Here is a 22,263-nt window from a genome sequence, read left to right on the forward strand (position 1 = left end):
ATTGACAACACATCATCTAACATTATCAACAAACCGTCAAACTAAGCGTCAAACCATGGTCATTGGTCCGTAGTCGTGAAAATCGAAAATTTAAGTAAATTCGATCTGAAAGTTGTGACTAAGACAAATCGCTGTAGTTATATAGGTAGCTTAACGCGGATTTCTGATTTGAAAAATTATGTAAAATGGCTATAAACCTAGACAAATTTAAGGCTGATCTTCTTGCGGCGTGGAAAGATGTTTTAGATGAGAAATCTGACACCGATTGGTAAGTTGAATGATTCTTGCTTGCTTATAAATTAAGTAAACAACACATATTAGTAAGATGATGAAGGAGTCATAACCGTTCCCTTTATCTTCATACGAATGCAATTAATAATGTGGAAACTACCACAATTATTTAATACCTATATCAAGCTTTTATTGGTCTCATACTCTCGTAAATTTTTAATTTATATATTGGACGGAATATAATAAAGACCAGATGATTATGCTGAATTGCTTATGAGTTCTAGAAAAGGTGAGTAATTGGTTTTACCCATTTATGGAAAGTTGAATTTTAAATAAATGTAACACCATATGCGAATTTTATGTGCATACAATGTTTATATTTTGCTGAATAGTGTATCAATTCCTAGTGAGTATTGAGACTAGACAATGTATCTGCTGGCATTTTGAAGATTACATACATAGGTTTGAGTTTCTTGGTAAAGGTGCTTGTAAATATATAGTAAATACTATTATTATCAGGTTTACCAATTTTTTCCAGGGCACTATTTAGTTATGATGGGATGTCAAATGACCTTAAATTTATTAGCAAAGGAGATGGAGGTCTCACTGAACTTGTTGATGAATTCAATAGTGGCAAGATACAGTATGCTTTCTTAAAAGTGGACATTCCAAATAGTACAATATCAAAATATGTGCTTATCAATTGGCAGGTGAGATAAGATAATTTATTGCTTCTTTATATAAAATTAGGTTTATAGAAATTGTAATAAAATAGAAATCAACCCTGTTGCTCGTTATCACTCTCACAACACTTTGGAAATAAATAAGTGTGACAAAATATTCTTTAGCTAGTTAAGGTTTGAAAGTGTATGCCTCATACTAAAAAACATAGCAAGAAAATATTGGCCTAGTGCTACAACTACTACCAAAAACCTTTTTAGAATTAACCTGTGTGGTTTAGTTATTAAAGCTCAGTGTGATATTATGAAGATTCTGGGTTGAATTCTCTATAATAGAAAATTGGTTTTGGTTGGCAAGCACAAAAGGCAGATAATACTTGCCTATAGAAAAAAAAATACTATTAATTACATATTGTGTGAAATGATTCGGTATACTTCTCCATTATTACTATTGGTTATTGTTAAATATAGTGTCTTTGTCATTGTTCTAAATATAGATTTGTTCATGATAAGAGTGTGACTGTGAAAGCATAACACAGTCCGTATTATGCTTTCACCACATAAACATATTCTTTATACTCAATACATAATTACTTTTAAAGTGTAATAATATAGATAATGTTTCACATAAAAATAAAAATGACAGCTTGAGATTGACCTTAAACTTTAATAGATTGAACACAAATTGGCTCAATTATAACTACATATCAAGGTTTTCTAATCTTAATTATTTTTAATTCCTTAACTTCTTAGGCCTAGACTTCAGGCTAGGTCTCATGTCCTGTTTAAATGATTTTCATGTTGCACAAATATTGGTAGGATTAATTAATTTTTTTAATATAAGGTCTCTCTAATTTGTCTCTAATAACTCAACACAAAATACTGTGGTACCTCGACATACAGGTCTAATTCGTTATCAAATCAGCACCCAAAACACCACCTCAGTTGTTTTTAGATAAGAAAATGATTTCACTCTTTAATTCAACAGATATCATCTTCTTTTTCGGACCCATGTCTTAAAAATAAATGCGATAATGTTTTGTAAATGTGCAAAAAGCAAAAAACACCAATCCAATTTATCAAAAATGCTTCATAAACGAGAAAAACAAGCAAACAGACTTAGGTCTAGTATTAGGTGGGAGAATCAGCTACTGTAATGTGTAGAGTGTGATTCCTCATACCAAAATATAGCTTGCTTGACTGCCTGTATCTAAAAAGACTTATATATTAGGGCACTAGTATATCAAGGTACCACGTATATTTTAATATGCATATCTTATTTCTTTAAAGAAATTATTAATTTTACAAATGCAAAATTGTCTGTACCATTGAGGGATACCAAACTGTAAACATATGTTTAGAATTTGTTTTTATTTGATATCACATTTTGGACTTAACTAAATAATAAAATAGAAATTATGTTTCCTTAACTTTTTATAACAGTTTATCTAATTAATCTCCAAATATCTGATAAATAAGAGACATTACTTTCTAGTTTTTCACATTTAACAATTCACAAATATACACTAAAAAGTTTACTAAGCTACATACATAGTATGGAACTGAAGTCTTAGTATATCTTTGATATTAGCGCAATTAATTATTGAATTGTATTCCTTAGGGAGAAGGCGCTCCAACAGTTCGTAAAGGGACATGTGCCAATCACATCAAGCATGTCTCTCAGTTCTTTAACGGATTCCATACGACAATTCATGCGCGGACTGAAGATGACCTGGATGAGAAAATAATCTTAGACAACTTGGCTAAAGCTGGTTCAGCATTTAACTTTAAGTCTAATAGAAGTGAGGAGCAGCCACCTAGCGGACCAATTGGCACTAGTTATCAGAAAGTTAATCCAGGTTAGTTGGAACACATAATCCATAAATATTAAATTATACAACAACTGTTTAAGAGCTTGATTTAAGCAAGTTTCTGAATCTTATACTTATGCCCGTCATAACGTCAATCAAACTTAAAGTTATAGTTTTCAGAGCTGTCAAACCATTTTTTCTGTATGAAGTTTGACATATTTGACAGCATGACAAAATTGAGTATTGAGATATGAATTAGATTATGGACCTAAGAGTCTACAGACATGACTTTGACAGGCCTGTGAAATTCGTGTAGGACGATATTTTATAAATGATTTCACTCAAAGTCCATGCGTTTACTCAAAGTTACACCAAAGTCGAAACACAATATATATATATTAACAACTTACAGTAGTGGATTTACTGATATTCAAGGTAGAGGCTGTGAAGTTTGTGCGGCCCTGGCCTCTACAATTGTCATGTCTAGATTATTTTTACAATCCAACAATTTCGCTCTTTTCCATGAATGAATCGTGATTTCTATGAGGCGCCTGAAAAATATCTGCTACCGTAGACCCTTCTCAGTTTGCTGGTAAATCCGCCACAGACGATTTATAAGTTGGTTAAAGCCATGCCTTTTAAAATTTAACTGTTGTATAACGTATATCGAAACGAAAAATTTATTAATCCAGAATTAGTTTTAGTTTTCTTTCATTATTTCAGTAATATTTACTGATGTTCAATAAGACATGACCCTTACAAGAAGTAAAGGTACATCTTGTTTTTGTGGATAGATTTATTACAACTAAAGCTATGGAAATTAAAAAAAATATAATACCTTGAATGGTATTATCTTATTGCTTTATGATAAGGTGTACTTTGCAGTACAGAAAAATGTACAGTTTTGTTCTATCAGTCTTTGATCATTCTTCTGAGGTCGAAGCAAATGAGTTAAATTAATGAATTACTTAAAAATAAATAGTTTGACGCGGTCGCGATGAATCACTTTCCATTTGTAAAACTGTGATTTTCATATACAATATTGTTTACCATTTTCAAGAACAATGCAATAATTCCAATGCATTGTGTGTTAATTGTAAACATTACGCCAGCGATATTTGTGATGTACTAGTGTTGCGAACTGGTCCAGTATGAGCTTACTGAATTCGCAGAGATACGAAGTGATTTTATCTCGGAGAGTCGCAGAGGAAATTAAAAAAAGAAAGAAAACTTTACGTAGAGGTACCATTGATAAACAATTTTGATAGTCTGTTGGTTGTTAGACAATATTTTCTGTAATTTCGCATATATTCGAATTATTTAAACACTGTTCTCTTAATTTTTTTTTAATATTGACGTTGATAAGTGTACATAAATATGAATAATACATTTAGATTGATATGATTTCAATATTTCTTTAGAGCAATGGTTATAATAATATATTACATAAAAAAAATGAATTGTATCTAATCTCCTATTTGAATTTAAAGCGGTCTAAGACGTGATTAACGGGAAAATTTATATTCTTTACAAAAAGTAATTTCAGTGTCGCTTTAATGTTATAATTCAAAAAAAAAAACACTGTCAAACCGTTTCTGTAAAAATATGGAAATTACAAAATAATAAGCAAACTTTATCTTGGTTATGACTAAGGTTTAAATCATTTTCTCACTTTTGTTTCTCTAGTACAAGAAATAAACTCTAAAGAACGGGACCAGTTTTGGTTGAAAGAGGAACAAGAAGAGAAAAAGAGGGTAGAAGCAGAGAGAAAACAAAGAGAAGAGGTGAGTTTTGTTTTAATTATTTGATTCTAAAAGTTTGTTGGATTTTGAGACGACTTTTGAGATGACAAAGTATTATATGTACAATATATTTCTTTTACTTTTCCAAAATTTAATAATTTTGTTTTTTTTGGAGCACTGATTTGGTTTTTTTTTTAAGAAAATTTGGCATCACCATGATGAGTTTCATTGAAATAAAAATGTAGTTTTAGAAAATTATGACTCTCGCGTCCTCTTTAGAAAAACTAGATGCAGGTCCTTTCTAAAAACACATTGGATTGTACAAAAAGATCTAATACCATTTTACTGAAATAATTTCAGACGTAGAACTTAAAACGTCGAGTTATGTAAATAATATCTATTAAAAAGAGTCTTGTGATTTACGTAGGCCACAGGCAATAATCGTTACTGTAGAATGATAACATGTATGTCAAAAAACCATTTATTTTTTTATTCTTAGACTATTGTTATTTAACTGGTATAATCATAAGGTAAGGACTTATTTATGTTATTAATAAATAAGTCTTTTTTACCATCCAAAACTATGGACAAAAACACAATAACATTTTAACGAACATTGACGAAATGAAATATTTTTTCGTTTCCTGTAATGTTTGGTTCTCTGGACATACGAGGTTATCATTCTACAGCGACGATATGACATTTTATTTATTTAGCGATTTTTGATTTTCTTTCTTTCGTTCGAGTTGTAATGGATATTTTTAAAAATTTATAGGAAAAGAGGAAAGCTGAGGAAGAAGTGAGAAAAAGGGATGAACGTGAAGCCGCTAAACGGGCACAGGTTGAACAACAGTAAGTACTTTTAAAATCAAGTCTTCATAGACAACTGTAGAGATTCTTACTTTTTTAATGAAATTTCTTTACAAACAATTTCTATTGGTTCATTGTTGACAATTTATAAACATTTTATTTCTGGGATTTTCAATGTTGACTTGTTTCATCCATAAATATAATATTATGTTTTTTATTTTCCTCTTTAGTAAGATTTTACTTACAAAATTTTCTTGATAACCATTCCATTTTACACAACATATATATGCATGCTTACGTATATAAGCAATTAAATACGTTAAACATTTGTTCGATGTTCTGGCGGAGAAATAGGATGTTTCTGTGTTTAAGAATTTGTAGTATAATTATTTAAAATTGGATTGAATTGAATTGAATTTTTTGGAAATGGTATGCTTCAATAATATTTTTATTATAGTTATTATCATTATTAATTTTAATTTATTTATTAATATTTTTTTGTTAATATTCTGTTGTAGTTATTACTTATTGTATTTATAGTTCCGTATAAATTAAGTTACATATAATTTATATTCGATATTCTAATAAAATAAATCCAAAATTTTGAAACACTTATTCATATAATTTCAGAAATATTCCTCAAGATAAAGCGCCTAGGTCGAGTGTAAGTGAGCGATCGGTTGAGGCTCGAGAACTTATTGGTGCTTCGACGTCCGCTGCTAGAAAGATGTTTCAGCAAAATCTTGCGCAGGGACAGATTTATAACAAGTGAGTGGTAAAAGAAAATCTGGCTTTGCCTGATAAGCTACTGTAAAGAGACTGAATTTTTTTATTTTACTAATTTTTTATAGTGAATTTGAGGAATAAAAAAGATAGTTTTGGTTAAAGAACTTTGAAGTGCGTGGGCCGATAATCGAGATCGGAATATCAATTGAATTTGCGTTTTGGATTAAATTTTAAAATAAATAACTTGTTTTTTTTTTTAATTTAACATAAAGGAATGTTTGTTGTTTATTAATGAAAAAGTATTTTTGTAACAATATCCTTGAATAAAACTAATTTTATTTCTTTAAGGTCATCAAATATACCAGAGAAACCGGTCAGAAGTTCAGTAATAGCGCAAAGAATAAATGCATTCTCTCAAAATACATCTCAACCGTCGTCACCGATTCATACACCTAAATCGCCGACACAACTTGAAGCCAAAGACAATATAACACCCATAGAGAAATCACCCACAGGCAAACCACCAACTCCAGCCACAGAGAAGCTATCTATAGACAAGGAGGAAGCCACAGATTCGTTACAGGAAGGCCAAAAAAGTCCACTAAAGAACATAGACAAGATCAAGATGAGCCTGGAAACACCATCACAGATACAATACGAACCGATAATTGATCCCACAGATCTTAGTCCGAGCACAGAAAACGAACCGAGCTCATTTAGTTCTGTCAATTACACAGAGTATCTCGATTATAGAGATTTGAAGCAATGCGAGCCGATGATCAAACAGAATATTCTGGAAAATGATATTTTCGACCCGGCTTACTCGAGTTCGAACGAAAATGATGATGATGATTCCGATAATAAGTTTAGTACGATCAAGAGGTCGCCATACAGTAAAAATAATGACGCGGAGTTAAGTAGACAAAATACTGTGATTGAAAATGTTAATTATAAAAAGGAAAATGGGGCCACGCATGAAGGTAAATATAGACCATAGATATTTTATTAATATATATAGTATAATGATAGATAGTAGTTTTGGTAACATTGTATTTGACGACAGTTTTTTTTAAAATATATGCTGTGGTTTTACAGATGTGTCACCCGAAGGTTTGGAAGAGAGCTCGATATATGAAGATTTGGATGATGACCCCGGTCTAACTGCAAGAGCCTTGTATGATTATCAAGCAGGTATGTTTTAATACAAAGATATTAAATCTTTTATTAAAAAAACAACAAAAAAAATTCACAGGGTACACAAAATTTGACGGAGACAAAAGAGCAGATTTTGGCTAAAACTGATTGAGTTTTTATTTTTTTTGATTTTATATATTGGCTTTAATTAAATATATTTTGGTACTTAATTGTTTGAAGTGATTTTTAATCACATACCTATTAATTTATATAAAAAAAAAAATTGTTTGGTTTTGGAAGGCTTTGGAATTCTATTTCTTCTTCCAATTCTCTCAATCCTGAGGGAACTACAATGAGAGTCACACGCTGAAGCCGTTCTAAGCGCTATCTTACGAATAGGAACAAATATGCTTCTAACAGGAAATGTTATATAGATGGTCAGAAAGAACCGGCCGGCAACGCACTTGCGAGCCTTCTGGCCATTTAAGTCTATGGGTGGTGGTATCACTTTACGTGAGCCCCCTGCCCGTTTGCCTCCTATAACATAAAAAAACCGGGAAAGTTCTTATTAGTTTTTACATACAAAGTATCAAGATGATTACTTTCTATACTATACTAGTTATTTTTTTAAATATTGTACACAATAAATAAGCAACCACGAACCACGATTCTTTTCCGCACAGATTATTCTAATATATTATAAATGTTTAATTTCTTTTCAGCCGACGAATCCGAGATAACATTCGATCCGGGTGATATAATTACTCATATAGAACAAATAGACGCGGGTTGGTGGCAAGGCCTCGGGCCTCATGGCGTTTTTGGTCTTTTTCCCGCCAATTATGTTGAATTGATGCCTTGTGTACCTCGCTAAGCATTTATTTCAGTATTCTATACCACAGACTGACAATAGTGGTTTTTAACGGACTAGAGATGGGTCGCATTGCGCTGACAGTTGACATTGACAGCTGATAGTTGACACTTGACACTTGTTTTGGTATTATTTTGTGTACGATTCGCATGGATTTCATGAATTAGTATTGCCATTGACTACTTTATTTTTCACAAGACTGTGTTTTTACTTAATGAAAAATACATACTCCTTTCCGTTTTAATAACATTGTCTATAGAAATTCTATTAACACAAGTCAATTGTCAAAGTGACAGCGCAATTGTAATGTCTTACCCATCTTTAGACGAGATAAATGTCATATTACGTATTATTATTTGTGCGATTTAATGTAATTTATAACGACCATTCCTTAAATTCAGTTTTTTTTAATTGTACTGACTAAAAGCTATTTTTACGTTTAGCAGTTATTATAGTATTCTAATGAGCATATCTTAACAACCTCATTTGAAATAAAACACAATGGGTTTAATATGGAACGGAGACTTAAGATACAGGAAAGGTTCAGAAACGTGATTTAGACTCACGTATGCCTAAAGATTATTGGGTTTTGACATGTCTGTGTGTTACCATGGCAACCATTATTTTATCATGGTTAGAAACACTAGTCTACGTTTTATATTAAATCCGCATAAATCTAAATATAGTCAAGGTCTAATTTTTATAAGAATTTTAATAACAGTCTCAAATTTTTCAGATTTTAATAGATCTCTCAAATAAAATATAATAGTTCAGTAGGTTTTATGCTTTAAAGACAGTTAAATCTAACGACTTTACATTTGAATTTTGACAGTGATTAGCTAACTGTGTCTCACAAGTGTGGTTAATTTTCTAGGATTTAATTAGTAATCCGATTTTATTTTGCAATTATTGACGCGAGTGCTATTACATGCAATAATTATTTCACAATAACCTTGTTGATTGTAGGAATCTGGCAAAATCAATTTTAGAATGTCCTTTTCTGTTTTTTAAGAAAAGAGTGAGATGGCGAATGAATTTTTATTACCATGACAGATTCCTACAAACGTAGTTTTTTAAAGTTATATGTATATTGTGATTCAAGTTAAGTTTAGCTAGCTAAATGTTGTCTTTATAATACTATATACGCAAACGCTAATTTAGGTGCTGTTGTCTATGGCCCATCTCTTTAGCTACAATCAGGTCATGGTCACTGTCAGATGTCAAACTTCATTTAGGTTGACAGCACTATAAACTTGACTATGGTTAATAAAGGGTGCCTTTTACTGCAAATATTTATTTGGCGATCATAACCCTTATTCATAAACATAATATATAACCCTAATCTTTGTTACAGATTTAACTAATATACCGACGAAGTCAATTTGACATTGATATCTGACAGACTAGTGACCTTATGAATTGGTTAGACTAAGCTCGGTTCAATATTTCCATTTCAACTATGGTTAAGTTAAAAGTACTGTAAATTTTGAGATTTTGGTGACCAAATAATTTAAAAAAAAACTTTAATTTGGCCATTGTTTTTGTTAAGACTGTTTTACATTAGTTTTTCATATAAGTGATAAGTTTTTGTTTGTATTATCCAGTATTTAATCAAAACTACCCTCAAAATTGTGTCTTAGTAGTGCCAATGATATATCCAATTTTATACCTTTTTGTACTCCAGTGTAATCCCATTTGTAGTGTAGGCACTACATTTATTCATAACGTTAAGAGCTATTTGGACAGTTTGGTTGAATTTTTATGAATTTTAAGTTAGTTTTAAATGTATTCTTAATATTTTCAGTACTCTACGATAAATGCATATCGATTTCAAACGTAGAAAGTCTCCTGATATCGACAATTCCCTTTCGTTGTCTCTTGAAACTGTGTGGTGAAAAAAAACGTTTTACAAATAGATATTTATTCAAATACAAAATATATTTATATCACATTCATTATTACTCTAAAATAATGTTTATTAAATTTGATACTGCTTTAAATATCAATTTATTTCATAACTCGACGTTTCGAATGCTTGACAGTAGTTTTACTTATTTATTTCTACACAGGAAGATATAAAACTCAGTAATTAATATAAAATCTGGGTGTTTGTGCTGCCTTCGCCATCAGTGTAGTCAGCATTTAAAACTTGAATAGACCAATGTTAAATAAAAAAAACCAATTGCTATAAATTTTATTTGGAACTACGTAAGACCTTATCCAGAAAGGGCGAATTTGCCGCGATTCTCACGGGCGTATTACGCGCGAACGTTGCGTCCACCAACGCGCGAGAATTTGAGGAAGAATTAAGAAGGAGTTTTATTCAGTACGAAAGAAGCTCTAGAGTTCGCGCGTTAACTGGACGCAACAAGGCGTCGTAGTAGCGCGAGTCGAGAGTTTGGCGAAGTGCACGCGATTTACGCGCGTATTCTAAATTTGCACGATCCTTGTGGTCGCGATGTATTGGCTCCCAATATTTTGCCAACGCGCGTATGAATTCGCGGCGAATTGGCCCTTTCTGGACAAGCTCTAAGTCTATATGCATACATCGTCCAGTACTATAACACATGCATAATCATTATTTTGTAAGGGTTAGTGCGCTTTTTGAGTCACAAATTGTATATTTAGTTTCTAATATGTTAGGTTTTTTTCGCATTTATACACTTGTTCCGTATTATTTAGTAGAAAATTATTATTGCAAATTAATTATAATAATGCATTTTCCATTGGTATAGCCCATGTTGGCAAATATGGACCGTAATATCATTACTTATTTAAAAAATTTAGGGTTACTTTCGCATTTAACATTAAAATTTTACTGGTATAATAGATGACCCCATTTTGAAGGCATTTCTTAGGTATCTAGTGAGTTCCTATAATCACAACCTTATAGCATTTTTATATATCTTTTGAACTAGATATAGGAAACGACTGCAAGAATGTGACCCCAAGTTAGTTTCAAGCGTGTATGGTGCTCCATCAGTGTAACATAGTGTACATTTGTATCCTATTTTCGAAATAAACAGTCCTAGTTTAACAGAAATATGTTTTTTTTATCAATCCCTTACTATAAAAATCACTCACTATATATTAGGTAGTTACATATGAAATTGGCGTTTTGTATGGGAGGAACAAATTGTAGGTAGATTTTTTAAATATAATATATGTATTTAATGAATCAAAGTATGTACCATTGCTATCTATGCACTTTTGCCAATGTAGTTCATTGATCCCTTTACTAAGAAAACCATTCGGTCGGGAATCAAAATCTTTGATGGCGGTTTCGACTGCCCGATCAGAGTTGAATTTTTACCTTGCAGGGAGTTATTTTCGATAAAAATGATAATCTGTTGGAGCAAGGGCCGGGGAATACGGTGGATGTCTTAGAAATTCCAATTGAAGCTCTAATTTGGAAAATGAAATTAATCATGATTTTCGAAAAACAAATGCACAAATAAATTGCTGTAAAAAATTGAATTTGGTATTCCTAACAAAAGAGGAGATATTTGAGGTCAAAGTGGCCAGTACGAAAAAACGCCAATTTTATGTAATGTTTTAACTTATAGACCAGTGCCGATAATTTTTGAAACCAAAAAAAATTACAGTAGGATGAAACCCATTAGAAAAGCAGGGGAATATGATCAAAATGATAGGAAAAATAAATTACGGTCGATCTGAGGTCGGGAAGGGGTAGGGGGGGGAGGTTTAAGGGTAAAAAACGATTTATCTCGATTTCCGGCAAAACTAAAAGTCCTATCGAAGAAAGTTAAATGGCAAAGTTGTAGGTAATAAAAAGATCTAAAACTTTTGTATTCACACATTTTTCACATAACCTCAAAATTGGTGTGAAAAATTCAAAAAACCAAGTTTTTGGTTTTTTATTTTTATCTTTTAAAAAAATATTTTTTTTTAAACGAAATTTGGTGAAAACTTACCTTATTATGTCCCAAACATACTGTAATTTATTTGATTAAAAATATTTATTTTTTCACCTTATTTTGAATTAATATCGAAAAAACACCCTAATTTTCAATCGAAAATTCTGACGTCAAAATTTCAGCTTTTTTCAAAAAGTTGGTGTGCTTTCAGTTCGTTGAAATCTCTACTTTCCTATGGTAAAAAAAAATATATATATTACCATAGTAAATCTTCTCAGAAAATGCAAAACATCGTATGCAGTAACGCCCAGACCCGTCATATCCTTCCCTACGATACATCCTTCTCTATGAAATACGAAAATTTTAGCTCATCTAAAGGCTAAAAATTTTTTTTAGGTCACTCAGGTATATATAAGTTATCTTAAAATAGTAATAAATAGGCATCTAATTATAATTTAAAGAAGATTCATAGAGAAGTAGGGAAGGGTATGACGGGTCTGGGCGTTACTGCATACGATGTTTTTCATTTTCTGAGAAGATTTACTATGGTAATATATATATTTTTTTTTACCATAGGAAAGTAGAGATTTCAATGAACTGAAAGCACACCAACTTTTTGAAAAAAGCTGAAATTTTGACGTCAGAATTTTCGATTGAAAATTAGGGTGTTTTTTCGATATTAATTCAAAATAAGGTGAAAAAATAAATATTTTTAATCAAATAAATTACAGTATATTTGGGACATAATAAGGTAAGTTTTCACCAAATTTCGTTTAAAAAAATAAATTTTTGTAAAAGATATAAATAAAAAACCAAAAACTTGGTTTTTTGAATTTTTCACACCAATTTTGAGGTTATGTGAAAAATGTGTGAATACAAAAGTTTTAGATCTTTTTATTACCTACCACTTTGCCATTTAACTTTCTTCGATAGAACTTTTAGTTTTGCCGGAAATCGAGATAAACCGTTTTTTACCCTTAAACCTCCCCCCCCTACCCTTCCCGACCTCAGATCGACCGTAATTTATTTTTCCTGTCATTTTGATCATATTCCCCTGCTTTTCTAATGGGTTTCATCCTACTGTAATTTTTTTCACTTTTTATTTATTTTGAAGGCTATCTGCACTGGTCTATTAATATAATTTGATCTTTATTTGTACATTAGATCGAAATAGTTAGGTTCTTCAATTTTATGAACAAATCAGGCCATTTCGTTGCCCTAATTACGGAGTTTTTAGTAAAATATGAAGAAGAGAATTAGTTGTGTTAACGAAGCTGTAAACACTACATTAGAAATTTCTACTCGTTTTAAAAAAGTCTGAGAAAATATTTTGTGTTACCATATTTTACATACAGAATTTTTAACCCACTTCAAAAACCGAAGGAGGATCAATTTGACGTGTAAATTGTTGTATACTTAATACTTATGTAAGATTACATATGTGCTTTCTTGCAAAAAAAAACAAACATGTTAGTTTATTAAAATTTATTATAACTAATCCTAAATTTACAATTCATTTATCAACGTAATTTGGAAAGAAAAACAAAATTAAATTAATTAAAAGAATATCAAAACAAGATTTTATAGCTTTACAAATAGGAATCTTGTTTTTTTTATTAACTTTTAAAGATCAAAAAATACGATGAGTAGATATTTATTTATATTTAAATGCACAGCATAAAAATTAAAATGAATAACAACTTAAAATTGACAGTTACGATAAATTGATTAACAATTATTTTCAGTCATAATACTAGAATATACGCTGGGTCTCGGTAAAGGTATGAGGTTGACGCCGCTAGGAACCACCTGAAAATAAAAGAATTAAGTTTTTTAGACCATCATTTTAAAACAGTCTATAAAAATGTATGGTGTTTGTAGGTACAGTTCCATTAAATTATATTAAGGCTATGTTCAGATGGCAAAAACTTGACGCGCGTTTTCAAATCGCGCGACTAGACATTGTGGTATTTTCATACAACTGTTCACGTTAACGCGCGTCAACGCGGCGCTCAGAGAAAAAGTCTCTAGACGCAGGTGATCGCGCGTTGATGCGCGCTTTGATATTAATGTAATGTCCGTTTGCTGTTCAGATGAGCGCGCGTTTTCATCGCGATCTCGTGTAATTTTCTTAATTTTCGTAATTATATTTTGTTCTCGCATTTAAAATGAGTAAAATTGAAGATATTAACATCGACTTACTAATCGATGAAGTAGAAAAAAGGCCAGCAATTTGGAATATAGCAAATTTGTATAAAAAATATAATATAATTTGTATTTTTTTTTTCAAAATTGGATGAACCCAATGTGTACGTTTTCTTTTTCTATATTTTTCTTTATAATAAAACCACAAAATAATAGCCTCTTCTACGTCCATTTTCTACGTTCTACCGAACTAGACTGACGAGTAGTCTCGCAACGCGCGTTAGCGCTCATCATCTGAACGCTCTTCAAATTTGATCGCGCGTTGACGCGCGTTAACGCGCGTTACATGTGAACATAGCCTAAATCCACACATTATACAAAAACGAGTTCTTAATTAAATCACAATTCATACACCTATAGTCAGATTTTTCATCCCGTAGAATTGTGACATTTCATAAGTGTTGCCACTAACAAAGTTCTCCACCGAAAAAGGGACAAATTTGACCCATTTGAGTGCAATAAAAAATAAAATGCTACGTATTTTTTATGTTTACCAACAAAAAGGTAAATCTAAATGTTTACTTAGGGAGCGTTCAAGTATTACGTAACGCAATTTTTAAAGATTTTGGAAGCTCCCTCCCCCCCACGTAACGCACCATAACGTTTTTCTGTAAAGGGTTGCCACGCTCCCTTACTCAAGTGATCTAATACAGAAATAACAAATATTTCAATATCACGTATGTATCGAATTAACTTTGATTACTTTATTTTATTCTTTAGCTGGCATCACTGCATACTAATTCCAGGTTTAGTATACCTTTTAAAAAAAAAATGTCATCTTTACTTGTGCGTTTTTTACTGTTTGTGATGAAAATGGGTGCAATTATAAATATGGTAAAACCACTTTTAATGTGAGCACCGCACTTAATAAAATATTCACTAACAAATAAAATGTATGTATAGGTTTGCAACCCGGCCAAAAAGGTTAGTAATCTCTGACATGTCAAAAAATGATAGCTGTAAGAATTCTACGGAATTAAAAATCAGAGTATATACACAAACATTCACATGTACAACTAAACATCGCTAATTAAATAGCTTTTAAATAAATTATGCATACCTTATGACGTATATCTTGAGGCAAAAAGTCGATAATAAATTCGTAAAAGTCAAAATGTGTATCGACAATTTTGAGGCGCGCCATCTCTTGTTTCAAATTGGTAACTGCCGGTTCAGGAGCTACTTCTAAGCGCCTAATGTCTTGTGTGAATTTGTATATCTTTTCCACTAATTTCTCGGCACGAACGCGGGCTCTATAATCATATCTATAAGAACAATTTTTGTTAATAACGACGACAATACAGCATTTATTACAAATAAATTCCACATTCAAATGACTAGCCTTTATCTGAACAAAATATCTTTATCCTGGGACTCAAACCTAGCATTACAGAGAATGGACACCTGCTCACAATATAATAACCACCAAAACAAAAATGTGACATAATACATTGGATAACCTTAGCGGTACTAAGGGATACCTTTGAATTGTGAGTTGTAATACAAAAAAAGATGATAAAAATCATTAATTAAAACCAATATAAACGCTAACATAACAACATGTAGAAGATTTTTTAAAGACAATAGCGCAGAAGGCATATTTTTCTAGTTCTTTAAAACGATGAGTTCTTGTTATAAATCTTTTAATAAATTAAATGAAAAGTACAGAAGTGTAAAAAAGTAAATAACTTACTTTTTCTCCAGTTTCTGTTCCAAAAATGTGTACAAATGTTTATTTGCCCAAGCTGCATTTCTCGGTTGAAACCTCTTCGGAGGCTTATATTTAATGTCTTCAAAGAACTCTGGTGGAAGCACATTAAAGAACATTTTATCGGCAGGTTTGGCCTTTTTAGTTTCTTTAGGCTTTGGTCGCTTGATGGCTGGTTTTTGTGGTACTTTAAAAAAGGTGTTTGTGTTTTGAGGTTTTAAATTTTTGCGCCAATCGTTAACTTCCACTTCCTGTAAATCGTAAAGCAGTGTTTATTTCGACGTCTACAGAGCGATAAATTTGTTAAATATTTGTTTTATTGTAATATTTAAAGTTAATTAAATAGAAATTCTACCAAGCCAATGGTTGCTGAAAAAATACTTAAAAGCTTATTTGAGCAATGTTTGCTTTGATTTCGAAAAAGTCTAAATAAAATTCAAGTTTGTTGAAGTTCCTGTCCCTGTCAAGTACCAAACCGAAAACATAGATTATAGATCATCGCTAGCGGTTAATTATGTTTCCGACAACAAATTTACATTATAGTTCAGAATCTTTATCTATAGTATGAGTAATACGGAAAATCTAAAAGTTATCGTAATAGACAAGTAACAACAATTTTTATGTAGAAAACTACAATGTCTTAAAATAAAAATGTTGTTAGTGTAAACATAAACACTTACAAATCTCTTTTTCTTTTCAGCATTTTCAACTCTTATCTTCTCAATAAGTTCTCGCATTTTTTGTCTATTAACACCTTTCTTTGCAGTTTCTTTAGCCTGTGTGCTCTCAAAAATGGGATATTCTGTAGAATTGGCTTGAGGCATCTGACTTATATCTTCATTATCATTAAGGTGATTGTTCGTTTCTTCGGCATAACTGTCTTGATTTTCATCGTTGGTTTCCGGCATTTCATCATTATTGCTTGCCTCATTGTTACATTGGTTTTCACTGTCATCGTTCTCTTCTATTTGTTGTTCACTATCGGATAGTATTATCTCTTCTTGTTCCTCATCTTCAGAATGATTTTCAACTTCATCTTCTTCTTGGTCGTTCTCTGATTGATTTGCGTCCTCATCGTGACTACTTTCTGCCATCTGTTCTTCACAAGCCGATTTATTTGCGTCATTAATGGATTCTATCATTTCTTCCTGTTCAACTCCTGATGTATTTTCATCTTCATACTCATGATTTGCTTCTGTTTCTGCTACCTGTTCTTCGTCATACGATTCATTAGGCATATCAATTGTGGATTCTCTCAATTCTTCCTGCACAGCATCTTCTGCTTCATCATCAGTTACTACCATTTCTCGTTGTTCGTCTTCCTCGGTTTGATTTTCAACTTCATTGTTTATTTCTGACATTTGTTCTTCATCATTTGATTGGCTATTTTCATTTTCACAATCCACATTTTCTTCCTGATTCATAGCCTCTGTTGAATTTTCTGCTTCATAATTGTTGTAAGATTCTGCTAATTGTTCTTGATCAATTGATTGATTTTGTTCATCATTTGTGAATTGTTCTACCTCATCGTTTTCTTCAGATCTATTTTCAGCTTCATCGTCGTTATTACTAACAACCATTTCTTCTTGATCAGCTATTTGATTATCTTCGTCATAATTTGATGATTCTTGATAAATTTCCTTTTCTTGGTTGGCCAATTGATTAATTGTCTCATCTTGATCATTGGGTTCTGCTAGTTGTTCTTGATAATCTAATTGGTTTTCTAGTTCAACCACGGGTTGTTTTTCAATTTCATTATTAATTTTATTAAAGTTATTTTGGTTATCATTGGTCTGACTTTCTTCATTAATGGATTGATTGTCATCAGTTTCGGGAGGTTCATTATAATTAAAATATTTACCTGGCTCCGTTTTATTATGAGTATTATTTGTTTGATAAATGTTGGACATTTTTGTCTTTTTTGAAATATCCTGACTTCTGAAATTTCCAACAGTATGACGTTTAGCGGTTTTTTCCATAACAAGAGTTCTCAATGATTTTCTAGGAGTGAAATCTTTACCAAATGTTTGTCTCATTGTTTTTCTAGTTGTTCTATGAGAGTCCCATCCTGAATTATTGACACTTGAATTAGATGATCCTTCTGATACTCTTGTATTGTCTTTTAATGTCATATTCGAGTTTTCTTTTCCTAAACCTTCATGTACAATGTTTGCTGGAATGGTAGAACTACTGTTTTTATTATTTTGCATCTGATTATTATTACTATTGTTAAGAGATTTTTCAGTCTCTTTATATATGCTTTCATTAATATGTGTCTGATTATGATCGCCTGATGTGTCCTTTAACTGTGACTTGTTGTTTTTACTAATGCTTTGATTAACAAGTGTTTCGTTATGATCAGCTGATATATCCTCCAACTGTGACTGAGCTTCACTAAGATTTGGATTTTCAATATTATCATTGTTGTCACTAACTAGTGTATTATCCATCGAGTTCTCTTGATCTATAGGCTTGTTCTGGCTTTGACTTAGATGTACAGATTTTCCACTAATTCTTTTATGATTTGGAGTCTCTTCATCTGACATACTTCCTATCATAGTTGATGAGGGCAAAGGTTGACTCCAATCTTCATCAATAACACTTTGAATTGATGATCTAACATGTAGTTTCACACTAGACCGTCTATTCAAAGTAAATATTTGTTTTGAAGAAATTTCATGCATATCTACATCTGACGCAGATGGTACATTCTTTAAACCCATATCTGAGATTTTAGGTTTTGTTTTTGGTTCTTTGCCAAACAAATTATGGGCTTTTATACATTTTAGTGGCACTTCAATACTGGACGAGGTATTTGCACGATCCTTTTTAAGGTTTTTTAAAAGTTCTTTTGGAAGCATTCCTAAAGATTTGTCCTTTGTGTAGTTAAAAATTTTCTTTGGCACAATGTTTATGCTATCGTCAGAATCAGAACTCTGTTGCGATGAAAATTTTCTTTTTTGTTGAACAATAGTCATATTTTTAAAATAGTTTTGTTTTGTACTTTCTTTATTTGAAAATATGTTTTTCCGTTGAGGGGTTGCAATGCTTTGAATGGATTCACCGTCACTACTATCTGGTATATCTATAGAGAATTCTTTTTCTGGGCTGAAACAAATAAAGATTTTATTTAATAATAAAACTTTGAATATGTAGAGTGAATGTAACAAATTAAATGTGTTATCAGAATATGTCTTACACTTGGCAATATATAATATATATGACTGTAAAATTAATTAATTTCACATTAAGTTATATATTTATTATTATTATATTATATTATATAAGTTATATACAATAGCAATTTTTGGCCAGTAAAAAAAATGGATCAGAACATGTATCCCAGGCTCATAATTTAGTTAAATAGTATTTTAGGAGTCGGTGGGAATACACAGTTAGTTTACCATGTAGCAATATACTTAATAAAAACCTCAAAAGTAATAATTCAATTAAACATTATTATAAAAAAAAAAAAAAAAAAGACACATAGAATTACAATTATTACAAACATTTTACATATATATACACAATGAATACTAAAATTACTTATAGATTTCTTAGACATGTTGTAATGCATTTCTGATTTAAATAATTATTGTCTTAACTTAGAATATAATTTATTATATATTACTTGCTATATAATATATACTATATTACTATACAACGTGTTTTAAACTAAATCAGATTTTTCTATTTAAAGCAGAGCCAATACACATATTAAGTGAAAGTACCAGGAAAAACAATAATAATTAAGAAACCCACTTTTTGCATTAGCGTGCTAGTTCGGTAGGATCAAAAGAATACCTGCCATTGGGACGTAAATATTATAGCAGTTCACTTGTGTCGTAATCATAACAATTAAGATTAATAGGATGCGATTGTTTACATTTTAGATGTTCAGAAGTATCCTATGAATATTTTAATAAATTTCAACTAAAACAAATGTATTTAGATTTATGTGCAATTAAATTGGGATAATGTAAAAACCAAGGGTAGCATCATGACTTTGTGAAAAAGCGTCGCGCAACAAGCTATGAACTAGAGCTGTCGGTGACATCAAAGAATTTTGTGCATTGTTCTAATTTGTTATAATAGTATAACCTATCTACTTTATGTTGCATTTAAGACATTATTTGTGTATGGAAATTATTATTTTATGATGTACGAGTACTTGTTAAATAAAACTTAATCATAAAATGAAAAAAATTATTAATTAATAATAAGAAAAGAAAGTTACTGCTGTTTCCATGAAAGTTACATACAATGTTTTTTGTAAAAAACATTATTGTGGCTTAACAGATTTTTTGAAAATTAATTAATATCGTAGAGCTTGTGCCTTATCATTTTAATGTGATTTCCTATGAAACACATTGTATAATACGCTTCAGATAAAATAAAAAGGTAGAAAGTTGGTATGAGAATAATCAATCTTACCTCGATGGTTCTATATCATCTAAAACATTATTTGCTACTGGAGGATTCATATTTTCATACAATTCTTGCATATCTCTCGAATTTTCATTTAGGTTTTTCCACCAACTTTTACCTGAAATTAATATTAAATCCATTAGGCTATGAATGTCAAAAACATTAAAAAGATTTCAATAAAAACTTAAAACAGGTTTAATCTACTGGGCATTTTACACTATAAATCTTCAATTAATGGCAAACATATCATTTTTATGCAATAAAATTATCAAAGATAATGTAATCTGAATGCAGTTTGCATAAAATGGAGAGTTTAGTAAACTGATGAGACTGTGATCTCGTTCTTATCTCCAGATCTTAATAGGCAATGCTTTGAAGGAAGTGCCAATGGCTTATTCCTATCATGAATGAATACAGAGGGACCAACATACGTAAAGGTTCCTGAATATCAGTGTCATCATTTAATATAGATTGTCGCTGGGGTAATGGCGACAACTGAAAGGCATCTTCCAAAATATTTGTGAGTCGTGGAGTTCGTTTCAAACTTGGAGACGCCACACTACGAGTTCTTTTGGGCGGAGGCCGGACTCTTCGTGGCGTGATTGCACCGTGAGATCTTGCCGGCGATGGTATACTTGTTTTCGACATTTTTCCTACTGTAACAAATATATTGTAAAGGATTTTGTTAATATGTATACTTAATTTTTATGGATTTTAAAGTTAGCTCGTTCCCTATTTCATGTTTATATTACTTTTCAAATAAATTAGCTAGTAGAAACTCAAAAATCTATATGTGTAAGAAAAGAACTAATAACACAAATTCAAAAGTTAAAAATGACTCGTTTAATTTGAATATTGTTATTTACTGACATGTAGTATCAATGTTAAATTGAACTTACCTCTTCTTAGTAAGACTGATTAATTTTAGAGCGTTCTTGTAATTAAATTCTTAAATAAACTTCAATTAATTTATTCTGCAACACCTATTTTCTAAAACTTTATTTAATTACATAGCTTAATCATTAATGTTTTAAAAATTTAAATGCAACCGTCCATTTACTTCTTGACATGAAAATGACTTGACACCTGACAGTTCTGAAGCAAGCAGTTTCTTAATCACAGATTATGCAATAGAAAGTAGATTGAGAACGCTAAGTAAGTAGTTAGTAGGACAAAAAGAACATATCTATTATAAAATGGCTTGTCATTAATATTATATCCCATAGATAAATAAGATATTAGGTTTACAAAATAGCCATACATTAATTGTTTTGTTTGTATGTTTTTTACGTTACAGGACGCAGACGGGCTCGGCACGGGAGGCTCATCTGATGTTAAGTGCCCGCCGTACCGCCACCCATGGACACTCGCACTGCCAGAAGGCTCGCAAGCGCGCTGCCGGCCTTTTTAGAAATGGTACGCTCTTTTCTTGAAGGACCCTAAATCGAATTGGTTTGGAAATACTTCAATGGGCAGCTGGCATAGTGCTGGTGCGCCGCAGAAATTGCCTTAAGAAACGCTCAGTGGTGGAACGACGGACGTTAAGGTGATACAAATGGTATTTTGTATTCTGTCTTGACGTCCGATGCTGAAACTCAGCTGCATGTATAAGACCGAATAACTCCTCTGATGTTTGTTTGCTAGTTTTGAATGCATTACTAAAGAAATTCAACCTGTGAAAAAATAACATATGGATAACTTATAGTTGAAAAAAAAAGGTAATATTTAAAATTTATTGTATCAAAACTGACGTTTTATCAAGTACCAAATATTATACATATTATTTGTATATGTCTATGGAAAATTACTACGCGAACGAATTCCTTTTCATTCTATAGAACAACCTTCGGCCAATTTTATTCAAATATCTAGATAAATGAGCAGATAACGAGCGTTAACGTTATTTTTGATTCTGGAAAACAGTTCAATGCTCTTATATATATTTTTAATGATTTTCTAAGGCCTTCATTTCTCCGAAGTTCTCTTAGTTTCTTTAGCATTGATAACAATTCACATCTCTCAGCAAATAAATGCTAAAC

The 22,263-nt window shown here is 31.2% G+C and overlaps 2 protein-coding genes across 3 annotated transcripts; one reads left to right on the forward strand and one right to left on the reverse strand.

Annotated features, from left to right (window-relative positions):
- Positions 1-38: 38 nt before the first annotated feature.
- LOC125048757 (drebrin-like protein B) lies at positions 39-8,559 on the forward strand. Its single transcript, XM_047647618.1, has 9 exons — positions 39-268; positions 770-941; positions 2,533-2,770; positions 4,409-4,506; positions 5,240-5,316; positions 5,905-6,042; positions 6,349-6,980; positions 7,096-7,191; positions 7,857-8,559. Exons 1-9 carry the CDS (start codon positions 186-188, stop codon positions 8,006-8,008), a joined length of 1,686 nt encoding a protein of 561 aa, XP_047503574.1. The 5' UTR covers positions 39-185; the 3' UTR covers positions 8,009-8,559.
- Positions 8,560-13,353: 4,794 nt separating this feature from the next.
- On the reverse strand, positions 13,354-21,247 carry LOC125048966 (GATA zinc finger domain-containing protein 14-like). Of its 2 annotated transcripts, none has more exons than XM_047647949.1 (7): positions 21,124-21,247; positions 20,656-20,880; positions 20,231-20,342; positions 16,477-18,904; positions 15,782-16,047; positions 15,149-15,353; positions 13,354-13,692 (listed from the first exon to the last, which is right to left on the reverse strand). In XM_047647949.1, the coding sequence occupies exons 2-7, from the start codon at positions 20,870-20,872 to the stop codon at positions 13,612-13,614; spliced, it is 3,309 nt and encodes a 1,102-aa protein (XP_047503905.1). In that variant the 5' UTR covers positions 20,873-20,880; positions 21,124-21,247; the 3' UTR covers positions 13,354-13,611. The 2 variants fall into 2 exon arrangements, with proteins under 2 accessions (XP_047503905.1, XP_047503904.1); XM_047647948.1 differs by having other exon boundaries at positions 20,656-20,877; positions 21,124-21,241.
- Positions 21,248-22,263: the final 1,016 nt, after the last annotated feature.

Source organism: Pieris napi, chromosome 4 (assembly GCF_905475465.1).
Source record: "Pieris napi chromosome 4, ilPieNapi1.2, whole genome shotgun sequence".
Taxonomy (NCBI): Eukaryota; Metazoa; Arthropoda; class Insecta; order Lepidoptera; family Pieridae; genus Pieris; species Pieris napi.